Source organism: Pholcus phalangioides, unplaced genomic scaffold, assembly GCF_987345545.1.
Source record: "Pholcus phalangioides strain wild (caught in Gottingen) unplaced genomic scaffold, Ppha-v1.0 ptg000024l_1, whole genome shotgun sequence".
Lineage (NCBI taxonomy): Eukaryota > Metazoa > Arthropoda > Arachnida > Araneae > Pholcidae > Pholcus > Pholcus phalangioides.
The window spans coordinates 16,392,977-16,414,463 of NW_028301616.1; the positions used below are offsets into that span (position 1 = coordinate 16,392,977).

At 40.7% G+C, this 21,487-nt stretch overlaps 1 protein-coding gene across 1 annotated transcript in view; it reads left to right on the forward strand.

Annotated features, from left to right (window-relative positions):
- Window positions 1–8,154, forward strand: part of LOC149068853 (uncharacterized) — a 67,057-nt gene extending 58,903 nt beyond the window's left edge. The window contains exons 7-9 of the mRNA XM_089250719.1: window positions 1,140–1,349; window positions 4,259–4,566; window positions 4,694–8,154. Coding sequence (XP_089106845.1) covers window positions 1,140–1,349; window positions 4,259–4,566; window positions 4,694–6,197 — 2,022 coding nt within the window. The 3' untranslated portion in view covers window positions 6,198–8,154. The remainder of the gene's footprint in view (window positions 1–1,139; window positions 1,350–4,258; window positions 4,567–4,693) is intronic.
- The last annotated feature ends 13,333 nt before the right edge of the window (window positions 8,155–21,487 follow it).

The window sequence follows — 21,487 nt, forward strand, 5'->3', positions numbered from 1 at the left end:
GGCCATGGACCGCATATTGATAAATAGCTTATTTAAAGGAAAAATTTGGTTGTTGAGAAGAATTAAATTTCATCAGGTTTTCAAGTCCTTGCCCTCAAAATATGCCTTCTCTTGTACCGGGTTTTTCTAGGAGCAGGCAGGTTCTTTTGCGTCACGTGAACCGGCCCATTTCGCGTGGGCAGAAACGTGTAACTTTATCACGCTACGCGTTTGCGTTTTCCTAGCTTTACTCTATCGTCCGCACATCCACGTATTTTTACGCAATGAAAGAGGGAGACGGAAAAGAAAACAACAAAAGTGAAGAGAAGATCTGAGAAATGCGCGGCGCACGACGCATTTGACTCCTCCAGAAGCAGTCGGCTAATCACGCCCGACGTAAAGCGCTCACGTGAGACTCGTTGCGCTCTGCAGGAAATAGTCGTACCACTTTTTATATTGGTGGGTGGGGCGACGTGTCGGTTGTCCTAGGAAAACCCGGCATTATTGGGTTATAGGGCCATTTCAAACCTTATGCAGGAAGAGAGCAGGTTCCACTGAGGTTTCCCTGAAAGAGTTCGTTTCTGTTCGAACGCTGATTGGTTTAAAAAAACCCCTAGAATTTACGGTTTTTAACCAATCTCCTTCGTCACGCTGGACGCGGTGCATAAATTCTACTCCTGGGGGGAAAACCCCGGCTTATCAAAGAACTTTTTCAAAAATATGTTTTGCAACAATTTTTATAATACAGCAAACACTCAACGGCTTTTGAAAACATAACAAGCATTTTGCAAACATTACGAGCATTTTGCAAACGTTACAAGCATTTTGCAAACGTTACAAGCATTTTGCAAACGTTACAAGCATTTTGAATTAACAGAAATTGATTAGGATAGCGCGTAAATACATTTTCTTTTCGATGTTTCAATCATTTTACAAAGATATTTAAAAAATATTCAAAATTTTTGATTGTCTTGAGACCTCTGGACAAAGTAATATTCCGGGAACCCCCCTTCCATCATCATGCTGTAAATGCCAACCTATCAATTTAAATATTTCAAATTATCGGACCTTACCATGGTTATCCCAACATGCAGCAGAGGACCTCTGGCAGTGCTCGATTTAAAACTGATGTCCTTTTTGTTTTTGTCTGTGGTTTGCAGGAACTTCACCAGAGAATAATCGTGGCCCCTGACGAGACTGATTTTGGCGATGGTTTCTGCAACTTCCCTGGGAAACTGACGCATTTTTCTAGTCGATCCCAGAAGATAGTTGACCAGGAGGACGTCAAGGAAGTTTCGCAGATCAAGGACGGAGAGAAGTCCACGGAAACGACGAGGACGCACCACCACGAGGAAGCCTACGACGACGAGGTAATCCATACAGCGTGCGTAAATGATCAAAGTTGTCCGGATGAAATTAATAACAATTTATTGCTGAGAACAGCACAATAACGTGGTAGTCCCCAGTGCCGTCTTAAGGCATGGGCCCACCCGGGCACGGCCCGAGGGGGCCTCACAAAAATGAAATCTGGTTGAAATTTTCAAGAATTTGCCTGGTAGGGCCTCAGAAAAATCACTTGGTCCGGGGGCTCATGATGCTCTTAAGACGGCCCTTGTGGCCCCGGAACCTCGTGCTGCCTTTAACGCTGTTGCCACTGCGGTTCATACCTGCTGCAATCGGGTCTGGAGAATCCTATAGGTTAACGCAGTGTTTTCCAAAGTGGGCAATATCGCCCCCTGGTGGGCGTAGGAATGGTCCTGTGGGGTGATAGAGAAATTACGAATTTAACATAGGATCTTATGTGCTTACTTGAGTTGGGGAACGATGAGAAAAAAAGCATTTCTTAAGAATGGGGTGAGGTGGTCCGCGGTTTGATCCTGGGGAAGTACATAGATAACACTTTCTTTCCTTACGGCACCTGAGGCGATCGCCGATGGATGTCACTGTCATTTCCGATCCAACTCGATGGCTAGTAAATTGCTGTATGGTGATAAAACCGGAGTTGGTATGTGGTAAAATAGTAGATTGACGGATCTGTCGTTCCAGCTGGTTCCATACGTGCCCGATTGATGCTCAACAGGTCAAGAAAGAGTCTCAATATAAAACAGAGATTTTTGACAATGCCCTCGTTTGCATGTGGGTGAGCGGTCGAAAGAAGAGTGCAGTTATCAAAGGCAAGCAAAGTTGAAAAATTGCATTAAAAAAAATCGACGAAAGAAGTAGAGTTGTCAAAGACAAATAAAGTTGCCAAACACAGCTAAAAAAATTAGCAAAGTGAAGTTGTCAATTGCAGCCAAAAAAGTTGTCAAAGGCAAGTAAAATTGCCAGCTATCGCTAAAATTGCTGAAAAATCCCCGATGAAAAATGACGGGAAATACAGGGTGATCCAAAAGTCACGCAATCCGTTCTAATATATTTTATTTTTAACATTATATCAAGAATTAAGTAAAAAAACTATACAGTTCAAATAAGACATTTGTGGATACAAAAGTAAAGTTTGTTTGAAAATATTACAACGTGTATTCAAATTATGAGCCTTTTACGTGAATGCAAGCGCGCATTCTTTTTGCTAGGACTCTGGCAACTCTTCTCAGAGCAATCACCTTCTCAACCTTCAATTGAATGTTTTTTTAGTTAATCAATGCAATGGGGGGAATTATTCTTGCGCATTTGTCTTCAGGTGTCCTCACAAGAAAAAGGTCAGGGGATTTTGGTGGCCACAATCATTTTGAAATAAGGAGATCATCGAAAAATGTGTGCAGTAATCAATCGTACCATTAGACGTATGGCAGGTTGCTCCATTCTGTTGCAAGAAGCCAAAAACGTTCATTTTCATCCAGCAGTGCGACGAATTACAAGATCATATCCCTGTACAGTTCCCCCATCCACTGTTTCTTAAAAAAAAAAAAAGAACCCACACACTTTCCTACGGTGTGAAATTGAGCACCACGCACCGATTTTGATCAAATGCAGAGGCTTTTCATGATAGACGTGAAGATTTTCGGTGCACCAAATTCCGACATTTGATCTGATCTGAAGCTTTCATCTCCGGAGCATTTCATTTTAATTTTTCATTTCATTCCGTGCACCGCTCAGGCTCAATTTTAGCCATTGCCCAGATGAGGGGGCTGGGCTCTCCGGAGCAACCCTAACACGACAGGGTTACACTCCAATTTCCTCAGAGGTTTTCTTTAGTTTTTTTTCCCCTTTAGTTCACGCATTCCATGCTGGCTCAGTAGAGATGGACGTCCACTTCGTCTTGCGGTCTTCAACATTTCCAGTTTCTCGAAAATGGAGCACCAATCGGAAGAATGTTCTCTTATTGGGCACAGAAACATTTTTGAATTGTTTCTATGTCTTCTGTCATTCGTCACAAGACTTTTGAATGCCTCAATAACGGCTTCAAACGAATGAGTTGAAAAATATTGTTCAATAATGAAAATTATTTGCTTCTGGCTTGATCATGCAACAAAAAAAGTGCCACTGAGAGTGGGCACTGAGAGAGTGATCAGTGAGCATGGAAAGTAAAAATAAAACGTCTTTCCATCCTGAACAGTCTAATGCTGCTGTCTATGAAACAACTTTCATTCATTTACAATCAGTAGAATTTGAGAAATTAATTTTTTTTTATAACGGATTGCGCGACTTTTGGATCACCCTGTATAAGTCTATTGCAAGTCGAAATAAGTAAAAATGTAGTTCACCAGAAAAATGTAGATGTTTGACAAATAATGTGAGAAAAATATTCTTATATGATTAATTAATTATGACAGTCAAAATCATAATAATATAATTTATCATGAAAATAATTTTAATTCTTGATTTCAAAAGTTGCAGTAAGCCTTGTTGAAAGCAAGGCAGAAAAAACGGCACACACTTTATGAAAGGGGGGGGGGTGTGTCTCGTAAAATACAGGTCAGATGGTCATCCCATAAATCTAAGTTTCTGGCCCACGAGCGACAGAAATAATGCATATCTAACCCGCGGATTACTACCACTACTACTAAACCTCATCCATGAACCTCTAACGAATTGGCCATCTGCCACCAGTTTTTCTAACTATGAGTGAATATTCCCTCAAACAGAGTTCGTGAAAGCCCGTGTTGCTCTATGAAAAGGTTCCAGTGATTGCCTATACCAGAGATGCAGAGTTTTTTCATTCCGCGGGCTTTTTGACTCCCCGGATATATTGTTTTCTTTTGAGACCATTCAAAATTAATTCTTCTCCTGGAAACGTTTTGTCTCTATTGAAATTTCAAAATTGCATTGCTGTTTCCAGGTTCCCGAAGAAGAGGCTGAAGAAGGCATGGTACCAGAGAGATCGGCAGAGACTTCACGCAAGGTTCAGTACTATACGGACCCGAAAGAATTCGAATTGGTGTCGGAACAACTGAGAGATGAGGCGAGGCGCTCGCACGCGCGCTTGCACAAGCCTTACATCAACGGCCACGACGACTACAGGATGCCTGCCGTTACCAATTGGGTCGACGACCATTTCCGGAAGACGTCGTTGGACGATGACCTGCGAGAGACGACAAGAACGACTGCTGGAGGGAACAGGATTACCATAGAAATGACTGGCAACAGGTGAGCATCAGAAACCGACTCTCTCATTAAGAATCCAGTAATTGTCAGTTGGTATAAGTTTTTTTTGTTTTTTTTTCGATTCGCGATACAATTCTGCTAATGGATGGTTATTTTTCGCTTGCCTTAGGTCAAGTCCAAGCAACATGTCTCCGACAGACAGTCTCCGTAAAAACATGTCATCGAGAGAATCCACCCTCAGGAATCGTTCCACGTACGACAAGAATGACTGGCGCAAACAGCAGTCTCCTATCGTGAGAAGCCCCTCTCCGCCATATCCTTCGAGTACCATTTCCAGAGGACACCAGCGCATGACGTCTTCGCCATTCGAGGTGTCTTCGAGTTCGGGATCTTCCAGATCGAAGACGCCGGTCAAGACGTTCTACCTCGGCGAGGAGAACACGTACAATACCAGTGATCGCCGGAACAAGACCAACAAACGACTCGCCGAATTGCTCAAGTCGAACTTATCGGCCAGCGAGTCGAATGTGTACAGCCGCACCTCGAATCTGTCCAATCACAGCAACCGCGATCGACACCACAACCAACAGTACCAGCACTACTATAATGATTCGTACCGATCGCCTTCGGATTTCAGGTCACCGAACGGCACCTTCACCAGAAACGGCACCGGCAAGAACGCACCAGTCTATAGCAACGTCCGTAAGACGTCGAACAACAGCAACACCAGCAAGAACATCCAGGTATCCATGTCTGACGACGAAGACGAGTACGACAGGTTCAGAACGACCCGCAGCTACAAGGACAGAGCTTCCAGTCCCCCGGCACGTCTGGAAAGAAGCGCCACGACTCTCCCAAGAAACTTGAGATCCAACGAGTACTCGAAGTCCCTCTTGATACCGATAACGACCTCTTCTTCAAAGCACTACAAATCGACCGAGTCTTTACTCTCCCCGAACTACAGCAGTTATTCGTCAACCTTCGACTATGGATCAACCAACTCCTTCAAGTACTCCGACCGCAGATCCCCCGTATACAACCGGTCCGGATCGGCAGCCAGCACCCTGAGAAATCCGAGAAACGAGACGTACCACAACAATTCTTACAACGACGATGTCTATTCCACTAATCGTAGCAACAGAAGCGGCAAGGAATACAAGTACCACAAAACCGACTCGTACAACCGCAACGGGTACGAGTTCGCCAACGGAGGAGGAGGTGGTCGTAGAAGCGACGTGTCCAAACCATCCTGGCAGCACGGCCGCAGCAAAGGAGGCATGACATCCCCACCCGAGTCCGGTTACCAGTCACCGTACCCGCCGTCCCCACCGACGAGTCCACCGCCTAGACTGGTGAAGGTCTTGAGCACAGACAATCATTACGGGAGCTCTTCGTCCGTCTCGCCACCGGACTCGCCGCATCACTTGAGCAGCAGCTCCATACGCAGGAGCGCAGCGTTCCCTTCTGGTAGCACGTCCAGGAGTAAGTCATCTGGAGACCTAAGGTCCGGTTCGAAGCTCCTACCGTCTCCTACAAGCTTCTCGCCGCTCTCGAGTCCGACGGAACTCAAAACCATGGGCGAGGCCAACGACAGGCAGACGTACTACCGGGTAAAACCGGGTAACGACGGCAGATCTGTCGTTGTCCAGGTCAGAGATTGGCAAGCTCGTTGAGTAACAATACCCAGACAGAGTGAGATTGTAACTCTACGTCTTTAGATTAAGTTTAGTGGTCACGTCTAACCAATCGTCTTTTCTCTAATAGCTTTTTTTTATTTTTTAATACACATTTACACACCATTGCGTGACGATGAGTCAGAATCACGCAGAATCATCCCGATCTGACATCGAATCCCTCCAGTGAAGTCAGGATCCATCATCACATAACAACATAATCAATGCTTTTCGAGTGGAACACTGGTGTGTGGAAACGAACTGACTGACGCAGGAAGGTTCATGTAGTAATTGAAGACAAAATACAGTCTGCGAGGGCCCCGGAGTTCCTCTTTCCATATCTAATTAGCTTACCTGGAAGCCTCTGTTATTCCTACGACCCTGGACGAAATGACTATCAAGCAGGCGTGGATTCAGGATGATGTGTCAGAGGGAGTGAAGTTAGTGGAAGTAAAAGGTAGTACGGTGAGCTTTCTCGTAAGTGCGTCCTGTCCCGTGTTTTACGGGACACAGACTGTACCATTATTTTCCTTATATTTTTTGGTCTGTGCCCGCCCATCCTGTCAAGTGCCATAATTATTCCGTATCTGTGCCCGAAAATGCAAAAATAATCTAATCTGAACTACAATCGATTAAAAACACGAAATATTCTTGATCATTTGTAAAAGACTTATGTAGTTCCAAAATTTAGAGGATTACATGCAGTGTGTCCCAAAATTATCACGCTTATTCCAAATATGATTAAAATAATAATAATAACAACGTGAGAGGTAATAAAAATGAGTATCGCGTTTGCTGCAGTGTTGTCTTTGGACACCAGTAAATTTTCAGACAGAATTTCGAAATTAGTTATAAAATTCGACAACAGATAACGCTGTAGCTTAGAGAAATGCTGACTAACATATCAAAATGTCACCATTCGCAGCAACAACGTTACGTTGCCTTAATAGGACAAAATTTGCAATATGTATGCAAACGTCTATAAGCTGGGATGGCCTGAATAGAATTCAAACAGAATTTCGAATTTAGTCACAAAGTTCAGCAACAGAAGAACGCTGCAGTCTGGAAAAAAAAATTCTAAAATGTTATACTTTTAAAATGTCCACCATTCGCTGCTACAACATTATCAATTCTTAGATCAAAATTCGAAGACACCCGCAGAAATGCCTCGTCTGGGAGGGCTTGAATTGAATGCGGACAGAATTTCGAAACTAGTGTCAAAGTTCGTCAACAGGTGGACAAAATGACTACAGTCTGGAAAATATATGATATTTTCAAAATTCGTCTGAATTGAATTCAGACAAAATTTCTGAATTTGTTGCAAACATATAAACTCTGAAAATAGTCTTAAAATGAAATTTGCAGAAATCTATGCAAACGTCTTTGCTGGGATGCCATGAATTAAATGCAAACAAAATTTCAGGATCAGTGCCAAAGTTCACCAACAGATGACGCTTCGGTCTGGGAAATAAAATACGATATTTTCAAAATGCTTACCATTCACAGCACTAGCATTGCGCAGTCCTGGAACAAAATTCACTGAAACCGACGCAAATGTCTCGACTGGGATGGCACAAGTTGAATTCAAACACAATTTCGAAATCTTGAATAACAATAACTTTGTACCGAAATCAGTTACAAAGTTTGACGGCAGATGGCGTTAAAGTCTGCCATCATCGTACTTTTAAGGCAAAGTTTTCGGAAATCCATGATTGGAGTGCCTGACTGACTGAGAGGACAGCACTTTTTTTTCAGGGAGTGACGGGCCTATAGCCCCTCCCTTGGAGTGTGTCCCCATGAGCAGGCTGTTTGGATGGACTGAATTAAATTCAGACAGAATTTCAAAATTAGTTACAAAGTTTGACGATAGATGGCAGTCCATCTTCAAAAAATTGGAATATGTTTACACGATGTCCACCATTACACGGTAACTTGTACAAGCGTCTTGGACGGCCTGAATTGAGACAAAATTTTGAGATATAAAATACATTTAAGTTTGCCAACAAACAGCATTACAGTCTGAAAATATAATACGATATTTTCAAAATGGGCACCAATCGCAGCAATAACATTATGCAGTCTAAGGAACAAAATTTGCAGAAATACCTTGGCTGGGATGGCCTCAACTGAATTCGGAAAGAATTTAAAAATTAATTATGAAGTTTGCCAACAGATGGAGCCAAACAATGTCAAAACTACGCCTGAATTCAATTGAGACCATCCCAGCCGAGACGTTAGCATGGTTTTCTTGAATTTTTTCCGGGGACTGTTAAATTTTCCCATGAAGCCCGCGGGCCGCCAACTAATGCAATGTAGTAAATGTAGTAATGTAATCTTAATAGAAGGGATCAATCATCACCCCGATGACAAAAATAATTGAAGATGTCTGAAATTATTTCTTATATTAATTATTTTTGATTAACATTCTGAAATAATTTTTTTGGCAAATTCCGAAACACGTTTTTGATTAGTTATTGAATCAGTTAATAATTCATTCTGAGATTAATTATAATCCGAAATCATTTAAAATGATTCTATAATTCATTTCAGTAATTATGAAATTGTTTTCTTTCTCAATATACGTATCTTTAAATAATTTCTTTCACCAATTCTGAATTTTCATCGATTTGTTCCCGGAATTATTGCTTTCATTTATTCTAGGATTATTTATTTTAATTAATTGAGAAATTGTTTTTTTAGTAAATTCTGAAATTACTCGTTTTTCAATTTTTCTACCATTTTTCTGAAAATGATCGGCGGGAAAAATGGTGTCCACGGGCCGTGCGTTGAAGACACCCCCCTCCTCTGATATACGATGTTTCTGCTGGGAATGGTGGACATTTTTTGAAAATACAGTAAGGCGTATCAAGTTTTTAGACTGCAGCGCCATCTTCTGTTGAAATCCCTTCTGACTGTAAATATACAGTTTTCCTATAAGCACAATATGCGGCGCATTTACTATATTGTGTGCCTCCCGTTCTCTTTCCATTCAGCTCCAATAGCCCAATGGATTTTGGGACACCCTGTATATTTCTCCCTTTTAAGACAAATATCTCTAGTCCCAACGAAGTCAATTATAATCAATAATTATGGGAAAAAAAATTATCTCTCACAATCGACAAATGAAATTACGGGAAATACAGTTTGCAGTATTTGGTTCATCTTCGTACAGTCGAATCCCGTTTTAACGAATACCGTTATAGCGAACAAATCTCGTTTTAACGAACATTTTCCTAATCCCCCTCAGATAAGTTTACATAGGGACATATTTAAAATTACCTGGAATTCCTTTATAACGAAGTGATTTCCACGGTCTCTTGGAGTTCGTTATAACGGGATTCGACTGTATTAATATTACTAACATAAATGCGTGTTTATTTTTTTTTCTTTATTAATTTATAATCTTTAGGACTACCTCCTGTAAGCGAAGAAATGATTTATAATTATCTTGATTAATTATATTGTTTCGTTTTAACGTAAGTATGACAATGATGATACTTGTGGATTGTTTTCTTGTAAATTTGAGTGTAATATTTCTTTTTATATGAATTTTTTAGGCGATGCTTTTAACACATTTATGTATTATTTGATTATGTTTTTTCCGTTTTTTAAACATAATAATAGTGTAGAAATTGTTTTGTGTTATTAGGATGTAATAGAGAACATGATGATACATACGTACGTACAGGAAGAGCCATATTAAATTAATTTGTACTTTAATTATTTTTTTTGCTGATGCTGTTCGGGTTAATATGTTAAATTTTTTTTTTAATTGTAAAACTTATTCAACTTAATAAAGTACTAAGTTTTTAAAAATTTCTGTTTGTGTGATATTGCCTCCCGTTCTCTTACCATTCATCTCCAATATCCCAATCAATTTTGGGACACCCTGTATATTTCCCACTTTTAAGACAAATATCTCTAGTCCCAACAAAGTCAATTATAATCAATAGAAGAAATATTATCACAATCGACAATTAAAAAATTACTGGAAATACAGTTTAAGTATTTGGTTCATCTTCGTACAGTCGAATCCCGTTTTAACGAATACCTTTATAGTGAAAAAATTTCGTTTTAACGAACATTTTCCTAATCCCCCCCCCCCCAAATAAGTTTACATAGGGACGACATATTGGAATTCCTTTATAACGAAAACTTGGAGTTCGTTATAACGGGATTCGACTGCATTAATATTACTACACGATACTTTTTTTTTTTACATAAATTTTTATTAAAGTTTTTTAAATTTATATAAAGTTTGATTATTAATTATTATAATTTATTGTTAATTGTTTTTTTTTTATCAAATCAAAACTTTTTAACATAAATTTTATTTTGGTAAATTAAATTTGCACGGTTAGAATCGCTAAGGTCACGGGATTATTTTTGACAGAAGAAACACATCCGATAGGTGACGCTGATGTACGTAAATCAAATAAAAGATACGTAAATAACGAATAGAATGCCCCCAAATCGTTTATTACAGTAGTATATGTTCCACATGACCAACACCACAGGGATAACACATTGCAGTCAACGGCAGTGCTGCAAGTCCACATACACGGTTTGTAACGGTGAACTGGTTGTGGATTAGGAGCGCTTCTTATTCATTTGCATATTTCCTACAAAGTCGCTTGTATTAGCGCCATCTAATGGCAGTTTTTTGAGTTATTTTTCCCTGGTTCGATGCTAACCCTACAAACCGTTTTTTATTTCGGTTATTTTTATTCATTTTTAAACAACTTTTTGCCCACTCTGTATATGAATTGAGTCTAATCATTATGATGCACATCCCCAGCCTTTGAAATGTACTTCCGAATATTTTCACCTATATTTCATTGCCGGAATTGGTGCATTTGCCACACAGACAGTCACGATTTAAACTGACACACATCTGAAGCGTCACGCGTCGGTTGCAAATGTGTGTGTGTAACTATTTCCCACATTTTTTTCAAAAAATTCTGACGAAATATTTCATTGCATTTGCTTGCCAATTTCTGATGAAATTGGCGAAAAATATTTATGCAGGAATTTGAAACGTTCTCAGCCGGTCACTAATTAAACACATCCACCACTGACACAACCGAAGCGTTACCTAGCTATAGCTAATACAACAATTTCTGACGATAACATTTTCGACCAAAAATTCTACCAAAAAAAAAAAAAAAATTCATTACCGACAGATAGCGCTGTAATGGTCTCAGTCAGTCACTCAACGGATGAATAACTTAAGCTCTATCTACCGGTAAAAAATGTAACTATTTCTGATGAAATCCACGGAAACTTTCCCTGCAGGAATATTGTAAGATTTGCCATCGACAAGTACAAGCCCTCGTTAATGACTCACTCTTTGGAGACCAAAAATATGACCTCGTACGGCCGGTATTCACCACAGTTTAAACTAAAGTCACAATTTTTGGATGGGTGATCGACACGGATTGGTTAAAAACCTGAATTTAACCAATCCGTGTAGATCTCTTATCCAAAAACTGTGACGAATTTAAACCATGTCGGTGAATACCGCCAGCATCTGATACCGCCCTAAGCCAGCACCTCCTAGATATAGGCCTCAGCAGTCTGCTTGTGACGTCAGTAAGTAGTCCATTTTCCCTCAGGGAAAAAAAATTCCCTGCTCGTGCCAGTATCATCGTTGTGTGGAAAAGAAATGATCGGGCTCAGAATTGGCGATTTTTATGCCCCACATCCAATCAGTATGGGGTGTTCGTGAGCCAATCAGGAAGATTCTACGCCAAAGTAAGAAGAAACGAAATAGGATGCTATGTTTCAAAATGTGGCAAACTTGCTGGGTAGTCTGAATGACGTCTTTGGCAAACAGTGCAGAGGCCTTCTATCTCTAGGAGGTGCTGCCTAAGCAGAATGAAAGTGTTCCAAAACAGAAGTAAGCCATACCCGTGTCCGATTCCTGTCTCCCTATTGATGCACATTCATGCGGGAAAAAAAAGACAATAAATTTCAGTTCACGCGAGTTCACTCATGAAAATTGATTACTCGAGTTTTTCTTAATAATTTAATGTTTAATTACGCATTTGAATAGCTCACAAAATATTACCCTCTCAGTTTTTCAGCATATTCATGGAAAAAAAATTATTGTCGTTTAACCCCAGGCCCGGCAAACATAGTTCGCCATACGGGGTTCCCCGAAGGGAGCATTTATTTTCACCACAAAAAAAAAAAAAAAAAATCAACTTTACATTTTATCCCAGGGAGCAACCATTAACAACTCGAGAGCAGCAATTTAGTGTCCCTGGGGTTTACAATAATTACTTCACTTAAGTATTTATATTTTACATTGTAATTATATCGCACTGTAGATATACATTCACATATCATCATATGAGTCCGACAATCATTTGATCTTTCAAATTAGATGCTCTGTAACCAATATGCAGTTGGACGGGAGTGGGGGGGGGGGTCGAAAATCTGCTCTGACGTTTTCCTTGAACGGCCCTAAACTCCACATCGAGTGACTCTGTCTGTACTTTCTGAATTACTTAAACTAATTTTTACACTTTTTTCCCTGTTACATGTACTTGGTTTTAAGTAACGCTGCCGTACAAAAGTGAATAAATCCTATGATTATTTATTCATCCAACGAACCCACCGTATAAGCAAGGGACCGACTATATACACGAAAATTTGAGGAGTGACCAGTCGTGATTTGTTCAAATTTCATTGGATGCTTAAATAAACCGAAAAAAATAAATTTTAATGAAGAAATTTCAAGAATATATTGAACGTTGAAAGTCGATGGACATTGGTCATCAGCAAATTGAATTACTCGAAGTTTTACTCTCTCTCGGACGATTTCGTAATTCAGTTTTGGACAAAAAATTGAATTTTGAGGTCGTTTCCATGCAGCATGAGAACTCGTGACCATCAGAGTGTAGTATTTCAACCAATTAATCCGATTATATTACCATTGCAGGCATGGTTAAGGATTTATTCAAAGCGAGAATGACAGGACGGGCCGTTTTGCCATCAGTTCTGATTACCTCGCTTCCTCTCTCCTCGATTGGATCAATAACTTTATCGTCTCTTTGTTGTCCTGTTACGTTATTGGACATCCGATATGGGCATTAAATGTCGCTTAAACGCAGTTTATGGTCTCCCGACGGAAACTTACTCTTCTCATTCCAGCCGCTTCATTTAGCGATGCCCGTAGCAATTCCGGTAAATGTACCGCTGGCCATTCAATCTTCATTGTAAGTGGCCGAACTGTCCGCTAGAATACCGACTACAATTACTGTGACACGCTCCCGAATAACACGTTACTGGAATTTCATCCCGACTCGGACATTCTGGGAGCATCATGTAGAATAGTTTACGGGTCGTATAACTCTTCCTTTCAATGATTTAAATGAAATTTCCACATTGAAAACTGATGGCTATTCGAAAAAAGAACACAACATCGAAATGACAACCTTTCTACGACTACTACTAGGCATTAGGCAAGCCTGTCTGTAGTCTTAAAAAAGGCCTTGGCAGGCTAAGTAACGTTAGGGGAAAAAGCTTAGCGTTAAAAACAAGTAATTATAAGGCTTTAGACTTCTGAGACCGGCCGCAAAATTTATTTAGTATGTCATATAGTTAGAACGCTATCTTACCAACAGGTGGCGGGTGTGGTAGTCCATATCCATAAGATACTCGCCTAATGTACTAAAGGATTTTTAGAGGTGTCGTGAATTCGATACCCGGTTCGTCCTTATCAGAAACTTTCCCGACGCAGGGGTGCATCAGAAACGGCGACATGACCGCAGACAAAGGTTGCTACCTCAGGGGGGTCCCAAACCGAGGGGTTACAGCACTAACCTCTCAGTCGGCATAAAAAAAAGGCTGCCGTTCGGAATCACCAATAAACTGTAGGGCCCGGTCCAATTAGCCCTCGTGTGCAGAAAATGACCGTGGTGCAACAAAAATGATCGAACCAACAGGTGGCCTTGTAACAGTTAATTGACAATGAACGTAAAACCATATCGCAATTTTCTTAAAACTTGGTTAAGGGGGTTGGTGCATGCAAATTTTCCAAAAAAAAACATTTTCAAAATTTTCAATTTTTAAATACGATGAAGTCTTTTACATCTGTGTTCAAGTTTTTTTTCTATTTGCACTACAGGGTGGGCAAAAAGTCCTTAAAAACTTTAAAATTTCAGAAAAACCGGAGAAATGACCGAAATAAAAAACGGTTTTCGAGGTTAGCATCACTAGGTCGCGGGAATTTTTTAAAGACAGCAAAACTCAAAACAGCCGATAGGTGGCGCTAACGTACACAACTTAAAGAAAAGATAGGCAAATAACGAACAGAATGCCTCCAAATCATTTATTACAGCAGTATGTGTTTCACGTGACCACCACCACCACAGGGAACAACACATTGCAGGCGAGTCGCAAATCCATCAACGGCAGAGTGCAGCAGGTCTGGATGTATGCGTGACTCCTCTCAGCGGATCGCATCTTTCAGTTCCGACTGATTGGATGGACAGGATCGATACACCCGGGATTTCAAATATCATCATAACCTGCCGGTGTCAGATCTGGAGACCGAGGAGGCCATAGGAGCCTGCAACGCCTGCTAAGAGATGCTAACCCCTGGTCCGGAAAACATAGTTCGCCATACGGGGTTCCACGAAGGGAGCATTTATTTTCACCACAAAAAAAAAACATCATCATCAACTCTACATCTTACCCCAGGGAGCAACCATTAACACCTCGCGAGCAGCAATTTAGTGTCCCTGGGGTTTATAATAATTACTTCACTTAAATATTATATTTTGCATTGTAATTATCACACTATAGATATACATTCACATATCATCATATGAGTCAATGCAACGCCTGCTAATGATTTTGTCTTCCCCGTACGTCTGTATCAGGAACGCCTTGACCGGAGTAGCAGTGTGACTAGTTGCTCTATCTTGCATGAACGTGACGGTAGAAAGCGCATCTCTTTCACGAAAACATTTCATGACCTTCTCGCGCAGAAGCGTTAAATAACGCTGCGCAATCACCGTAGCCGTTTTCCACCCATTTACTGGGCACTGCGTTTCAAAGAAGAAGGGTCCTATGATGAACGAACTTATGAACCCACAACACGCTGACACTTTTGGGGAATGCAATAGTTTGTGCGTGCACTCACGTGGATTATTAGACGTCACCCAGATGCGACAGTTATGGGTATTAACGTCGCCATGAAGCGCAAAATGAGCTTCATGTGTCCACAAGATGTTAAAGACCCAGGTGGGATTCTGTTCGGTTTTGGAAAACGCCCACCTCGCAAATGCTTCCCTCTGTACGGTATCCGCTGGTAAAAGTTCATGGCCCGACTGCAGTCTGCATGGGTACAGATCAAGGATTCCATGAAGAATATTGTGTGTCGAGGATGGTGGTAAGCCCAAGCGTCTAGCAGCTTCACGAGCACTGCTGGTCCCTGCAGCTGACGCTCCCATTTCGGTTACAACACGCGGTGAAAGTGCCTCCCTTAAACACGATCCTCCAGCGTTCCAGTTCCTTCAAACCGCGAAACAAGCTTTACGAGGCCTGTCACTGTTAAAGGCCGTTTCCAGTCCTTACATTCTTCTGAACTCGGAATTTACGCAAGGCAGTGGCCGCTGATCACTGGTTCACGTAAAACAACTTCACCAGCGAACCTTTATCCTTCGCACTCAGCATCCTTGTTCACATACGCGGTTTACAACGGTGAACTGGTTTAGGAGTGAAAGTTCTTTTATAGCCGTCTCATTAGAATATTTCCACCAAAGTTGCTCTTATTAGCGTCACCTATCGGCTGTTTTTTAGTTATTTTTTTCCTGTCTTAAAAAAATTTCCGTGACCTAACGATGCTAACCCTGCAGACCGTTTTTTATTTTAGTTATTTTTTCTAGTTTTTATAAATTTTTAAAGTTTTTACAGACTTTTTTTGCCTACTCTGTAGAAATATTTTTAAAATATTTTAATATGATATGCTTGCAAAAATTCAAAGATTTCAGGGAATGGTAGATAAGATACATCTTGGTGGCTTGAGAATAGCGTTAGTTGCATAACGCTACGGAGTTCAATTCTTCTACGGTGTTGGGCGCGGCCTGTCCTCAACGAAGGTTGATGATTGACTGGAGCATCTGCAATGCGGAATAACGGCTCTTCGGCTATCATCATGCCTTCGCTCTCAATTAGTGCTACGTCTGACCCATTTTTTGTCCCTTTTTATTATTTTAAGAATCTTTTGGAATAACAGCTTAAGGTAAGTTCTGTTTCATAGTTACTCAGTGCTATGGGGAAAATTTGTCCCTTTTCAAATATTGATGATATCGCCGTAGTAAAGCGGCTGAGTGCGCTGGCAGGAAAATTTTGATAAAGATGTGTTAAATTGGATCTGGAAAAAATACAGAGAAGGTAATGACATCTTTAGAAATGATGATTGTGATATTGCTGACGATTTTGTTGAACTTTTTTCAGTGTATGTTATGTTTTTGGAATCGGACGAAAGTGAGGTAAATTCGGTTCAAGACCTTCTGTTGTCTACAGCTCAAACACTTTTTGATGGTCTTAATACTTCTTCTTGTAGACACAGCTCGAATCTTAAATTCAGAAGTAACAAAAAACAGAATGATACCCCTCTTCAGGCCCTTCACCTGATCACTCCCACAACAGTAGGGTTAAGAAATTAAAAAAAAAGAATCAAGTGTCAGCAGTTCTGCTTCAGAATTGGATAATATCACCCCCCCCCCCAATAAGGATGTTAAACAAGTTAAGGGTGAACTAGATATAGCCGAAACACCACGTAAGAAGGTTTCAAAAAAGGCTAAAAAAAATAAAAGTTCTTAGTAAACAACTAGAAGAGTATGACAGCAGTGGACCAACAGATGGTAAACAATTGGGCGCGGATAACAATAATAGTTTCCATCTTGTACCCAACGAAATAGATGCTACCCCCCCCCCCTCCCCCGTTGGGAAATCAGACAATAACGGTAGTAAGAGTGACTCTGAGGATAATTCCACAACTGGCACATCCTCAGATTGTGACAATTGTTCATCACAAACATCATCAACTTCTTCTTCAGCTGAAGAAGATGAATCCCTGCACAGTAATGAGACTCATCAACTCGGAAATAATTCGGACCAGGAACATTCAGTGAATCCGCAAGTTTCTAATAGTGTTGACAATAATTTGACATTAAATCAGACATTGAGAAACAAGGTATCCAGTGGTTAAGGTGTGTAACCTTAACCACTGTGTAACCTAATTTCACTTATGAGAAATTATTCAAATGGGAGACTTTATCCGCTATTTTTGGTTGAGGTCTTGATTGATCATAAGCACTTTGCTAACCTAACATGCATAGGTGACATAAGCATTAGCATTGAAAGGTACAGAGGCATACAGTCCCCCTTGCAATGCAGGAACTGTCAAATGTACGGACACAGTAGCTATTTTTTCAGGGACCTCCATGCTTGTGCATTTTGTGCAGGGTCCCATGAGACCTGGAATTGTATTCATAAAGGTGACAAGTCGAAGTTGAAGAGTTTTTGTGTGGAGGCCCTCATACGGCCACATATTCTGGATGTTCTGCGAGATCTGATTCACCAGAAAAAAAAGGCAGAATTTTTGAACCCAAATTGCCTGTATCGCTTAGGGGGCCCCTTGATGGAAGATTTTCCAACTCTTCCTAGTCAAGATGAGGAAAACTTCAATATAGGCCATAGCTCTCTATTCATTAGATCTACTAACCACTCTAACATCACACTGAACACTGTCAAAACTCAGAACAGGAACAATGAATCTGAAATTTTAGAGTTGAGAGAAAAACAAGAATTCTTACACAGTACAGTCAGGAAAGGGCTGCATCCTCTTGGTCGGGGTAAGGTGTGTAAATCAATTGACGACTTGTATCGTGAATTGCACCAGAAGTTTTTTAAAAGTGTGATGAACCAACTCATTATCCACACAGAAGAAATGGATATGAGTGATATTGACAAAGTCAATGAAGATAGCTATATTACCTCAAATGAGGATATGGACTTTTCTGATCAAAATGCTATCTCCTTGACAAAAAAAGCACCATGTGATTACCCCAACGCTAACATCACAGCAAAAAATTGTACGGTCACTGAAAATTTAATTAATCAATTTGGATTATTGATGGAAGAGGCCAACATTGACAATAGCAAAATTCAACAAATACTTTCAGCTCTGCTCTGATTACTATTTTAATAATAACGCCTAACAATAGCTCAAACAATTGATGCTCCTCCCAGGCCACTCATCGTAATGACCTGGAATGCTAAAAGTCTTAGAGGCTCCAAACATTTACTCGATTATCAAATTGATATTGCTCTCATCAATGAAACTTGGTTCCTTCCCAGTACGGTTTTTAATGTAAGTGGCTATCAATGTGTCCGACGGGATCGGCTGCATAATCGTGGCGGAAGGGTCTGTATTTTTATTAAAAACTGAATTCCTTATCAGCAAATCATTCTCTCTGATTCAACTGACATTGAAGCTGTGGCGGTCTCCATTCATATAAATAGAGCTTCAATGAATTTTTGTGCAATCTACAAACCGCCCAAAAACAATTTGGACTTAAATTTGTATAAGAAATTTTCAACACCAGATCACCTGTATTAGTAGCAGGTGACTGGAACTGCAAGTCCTCCTTGTTTTTCTCCAAGTCAACGAATAGAAATGGTAGGATTTTAAGGAAATTTTGTACTGACAATTTTCTTCAAGTGATCTCTTCCCCCCCAGCCAACGCATTTCCCAGCCCAGAACAGAGGTTCGCCTGATGTTATTGATTTTGGACTGGCAAAAAACTTTCTGTGTGACATACAGATGTTTACTAAGGCATTGTTATATTCTCCACACAATCCCATATTTTTCAACATTGACTTTCTAATTCCTAGAAAAAGACTTCTGGTGAACCACATTGATTGGAACGCTTTCAATGACAGACTCTCTTCAACAACGCCAGACACTGTACCCAAACAGTGACGACATAGATCAAGCGGTTGATAAATTGACACATCTCATTAGGGACACAATTAAAGCATCTTCAACCCAAAAAATTAAATCTGAAAATCAATTTGGCTTGCCTAAAGAAATTTTAGATAAAATTAGGTATAAGAATAGAGTCAGGAAAAAGTGGCAGAGGTGCCTTAGACAAAATCATTCTAAACAGACTCCAAAAGGAGATTAAAAAAGAAGTTGCAACACATATTTACGACCGTTTTTCTGACTTTGTAGGAAATGCAGAAAATGGCAATTTATGGAAAGCGTGGCGAATTTGTAAGCACAAAACCACAAGAATTAACAAAATTGAAAAGCCAGACAACACAATTGTTTACACAGGTCAAGAAATTGCTGAAGCATTCGCAACAACTTATGAAAGTCAATTTACACCAAATAGGAACCAGCCAATTAATACAAAACTACGGCTTCGTAGAAAATAATTCAACCAGTCACATGGACCTAACAACCAATGAAGAAATTAGTTCTATCATTAGCTCCCTGGATATCAAAAAAGCATCAGGTGCTGATGAAATCAGCCTTAAAACATCTGCCTGGAAATATTATCACAAACATTACACGACTGCTTCACCTCGACGAGGATATTGTGGTGGCAGCTAGACGACTGCGAGTTGCAGACTTCGAAAAGACGCTCAAGACCTGGCCACAGCACCCAAGTATGGACATAGCAGTAAACCAGACAATACTGTCCAATAGTAATCTTGTGATAGCGCCCGATACAAGATTAGTTTTTACGGATGGTTCAAAGACTCCAGAAGGAACCGGTAGTGCATTCGTGGTTTTGCGGCAGGATGACTCTCGTGAAGTATCTTGGATGAGAAGGCTTGCTACTGAGACCAGCGTCTTCCAGGCTGAGGTATATGCAATTTTGCATGCAGTTCAATGGGCGCAATCCGAACAGCATTCAGTGCTCATATTTTCAGACAGTGCATCTAGTCTGTGGGCCATAAAAAATCCACGTTCACCGTATTACAACGTCAGAGAGATTCGTCGCATCCTGTGTGGAAATCCAAGAATACGGTTGGCCTGGGTGAAAGCGCACTCTGGAGTAGCTGGCAACGAGCAAGCTGACCAACTTGCTAAGGAAGCCGCTAATCTTCAAACTCCAGGTGAACACCCATGGCCAAGGAGCTTCGGTCAACGCTTATTGCGTGAGGATCTGTTGAAGACGTGGCAATGTAGTTGGAATTCTAATGCGGCCAAAGACGCCTATAAAGTCCAACGACGGGTCCGTTGGCACCATCATGTTTGGCCCAGAGAAAAGATAATAGTGGTAACAGAGCACGGTCCATTTCCGGTTTATTTCGAACGGTTTAAGCGCTCAACTCACTCTGCTTGTAATTGTGGAGCTTCTGGATCTCTCTGGCACTACGCGACGCAGTGTCCAATGACGGCTCAGTTCCACTTTGGTGAGATGCCAGAGTCTTATACCTTAGCCTGGAAGATAAGGACCCTTCGTAGTCCTACGAACTTTCACCGCCTCATAGGTCTTGTCAGGTTTCTGGAGCAGAACGTTCACCATATGCACGACAAAACCAGAGGAGCACGTGAACCGAGAGGAGGCACCGACCCGACGTATGTGCCATCAAGGGAGTGCAGCAGTCAGGTGAAACAGTACGATTTGCGGCCAAGACTTCCCTCGCGAGAGAGCGGCAGCCAGGCGATGATTTACAACTTGCGGCCTAGACGACGGCGGACCGATACTAGACCGATTCACTACTGAAGACTGATACCGACAATCGAACTGATATGTGGGAGCTGGACAATGGATGGCTGTGATTAGCTGATTTACTCTGCGATTCGAAATTTTATATTTATTATTGACAATCATTCGATTAACTGACGATGGCAAGATTCTTATGGGAAGATTATCATCGCATAATCTTCTTTATAATTTCGATTGTCGATTGGCGTTTTATGTTTCGAGTTTAATCACCTGTTATATGATTTTAGATTGACGATCGTCTTCATATATATATATATATATATATATATATTTTTTTTTTGGTTGCCTTCGTATGAGGCGACAATGTTTTGTTTTTATAATAAAACTTTCCGGATACACGCACCCTTCGGGAACGCTTCGATATCTCTATGAGATGGGAAGCGGGGTGTGTCCGGTCTTCAAAGGTCAAAGTCATAAAAACAATTCACAAAACTGGAACTGACCCACTTTTAGCACATAACTTCAGGCCAATCAGCTTACTGAGCAACTGGAGCAAAATCTTTGAGAAAATTGTTGCAAATAGAC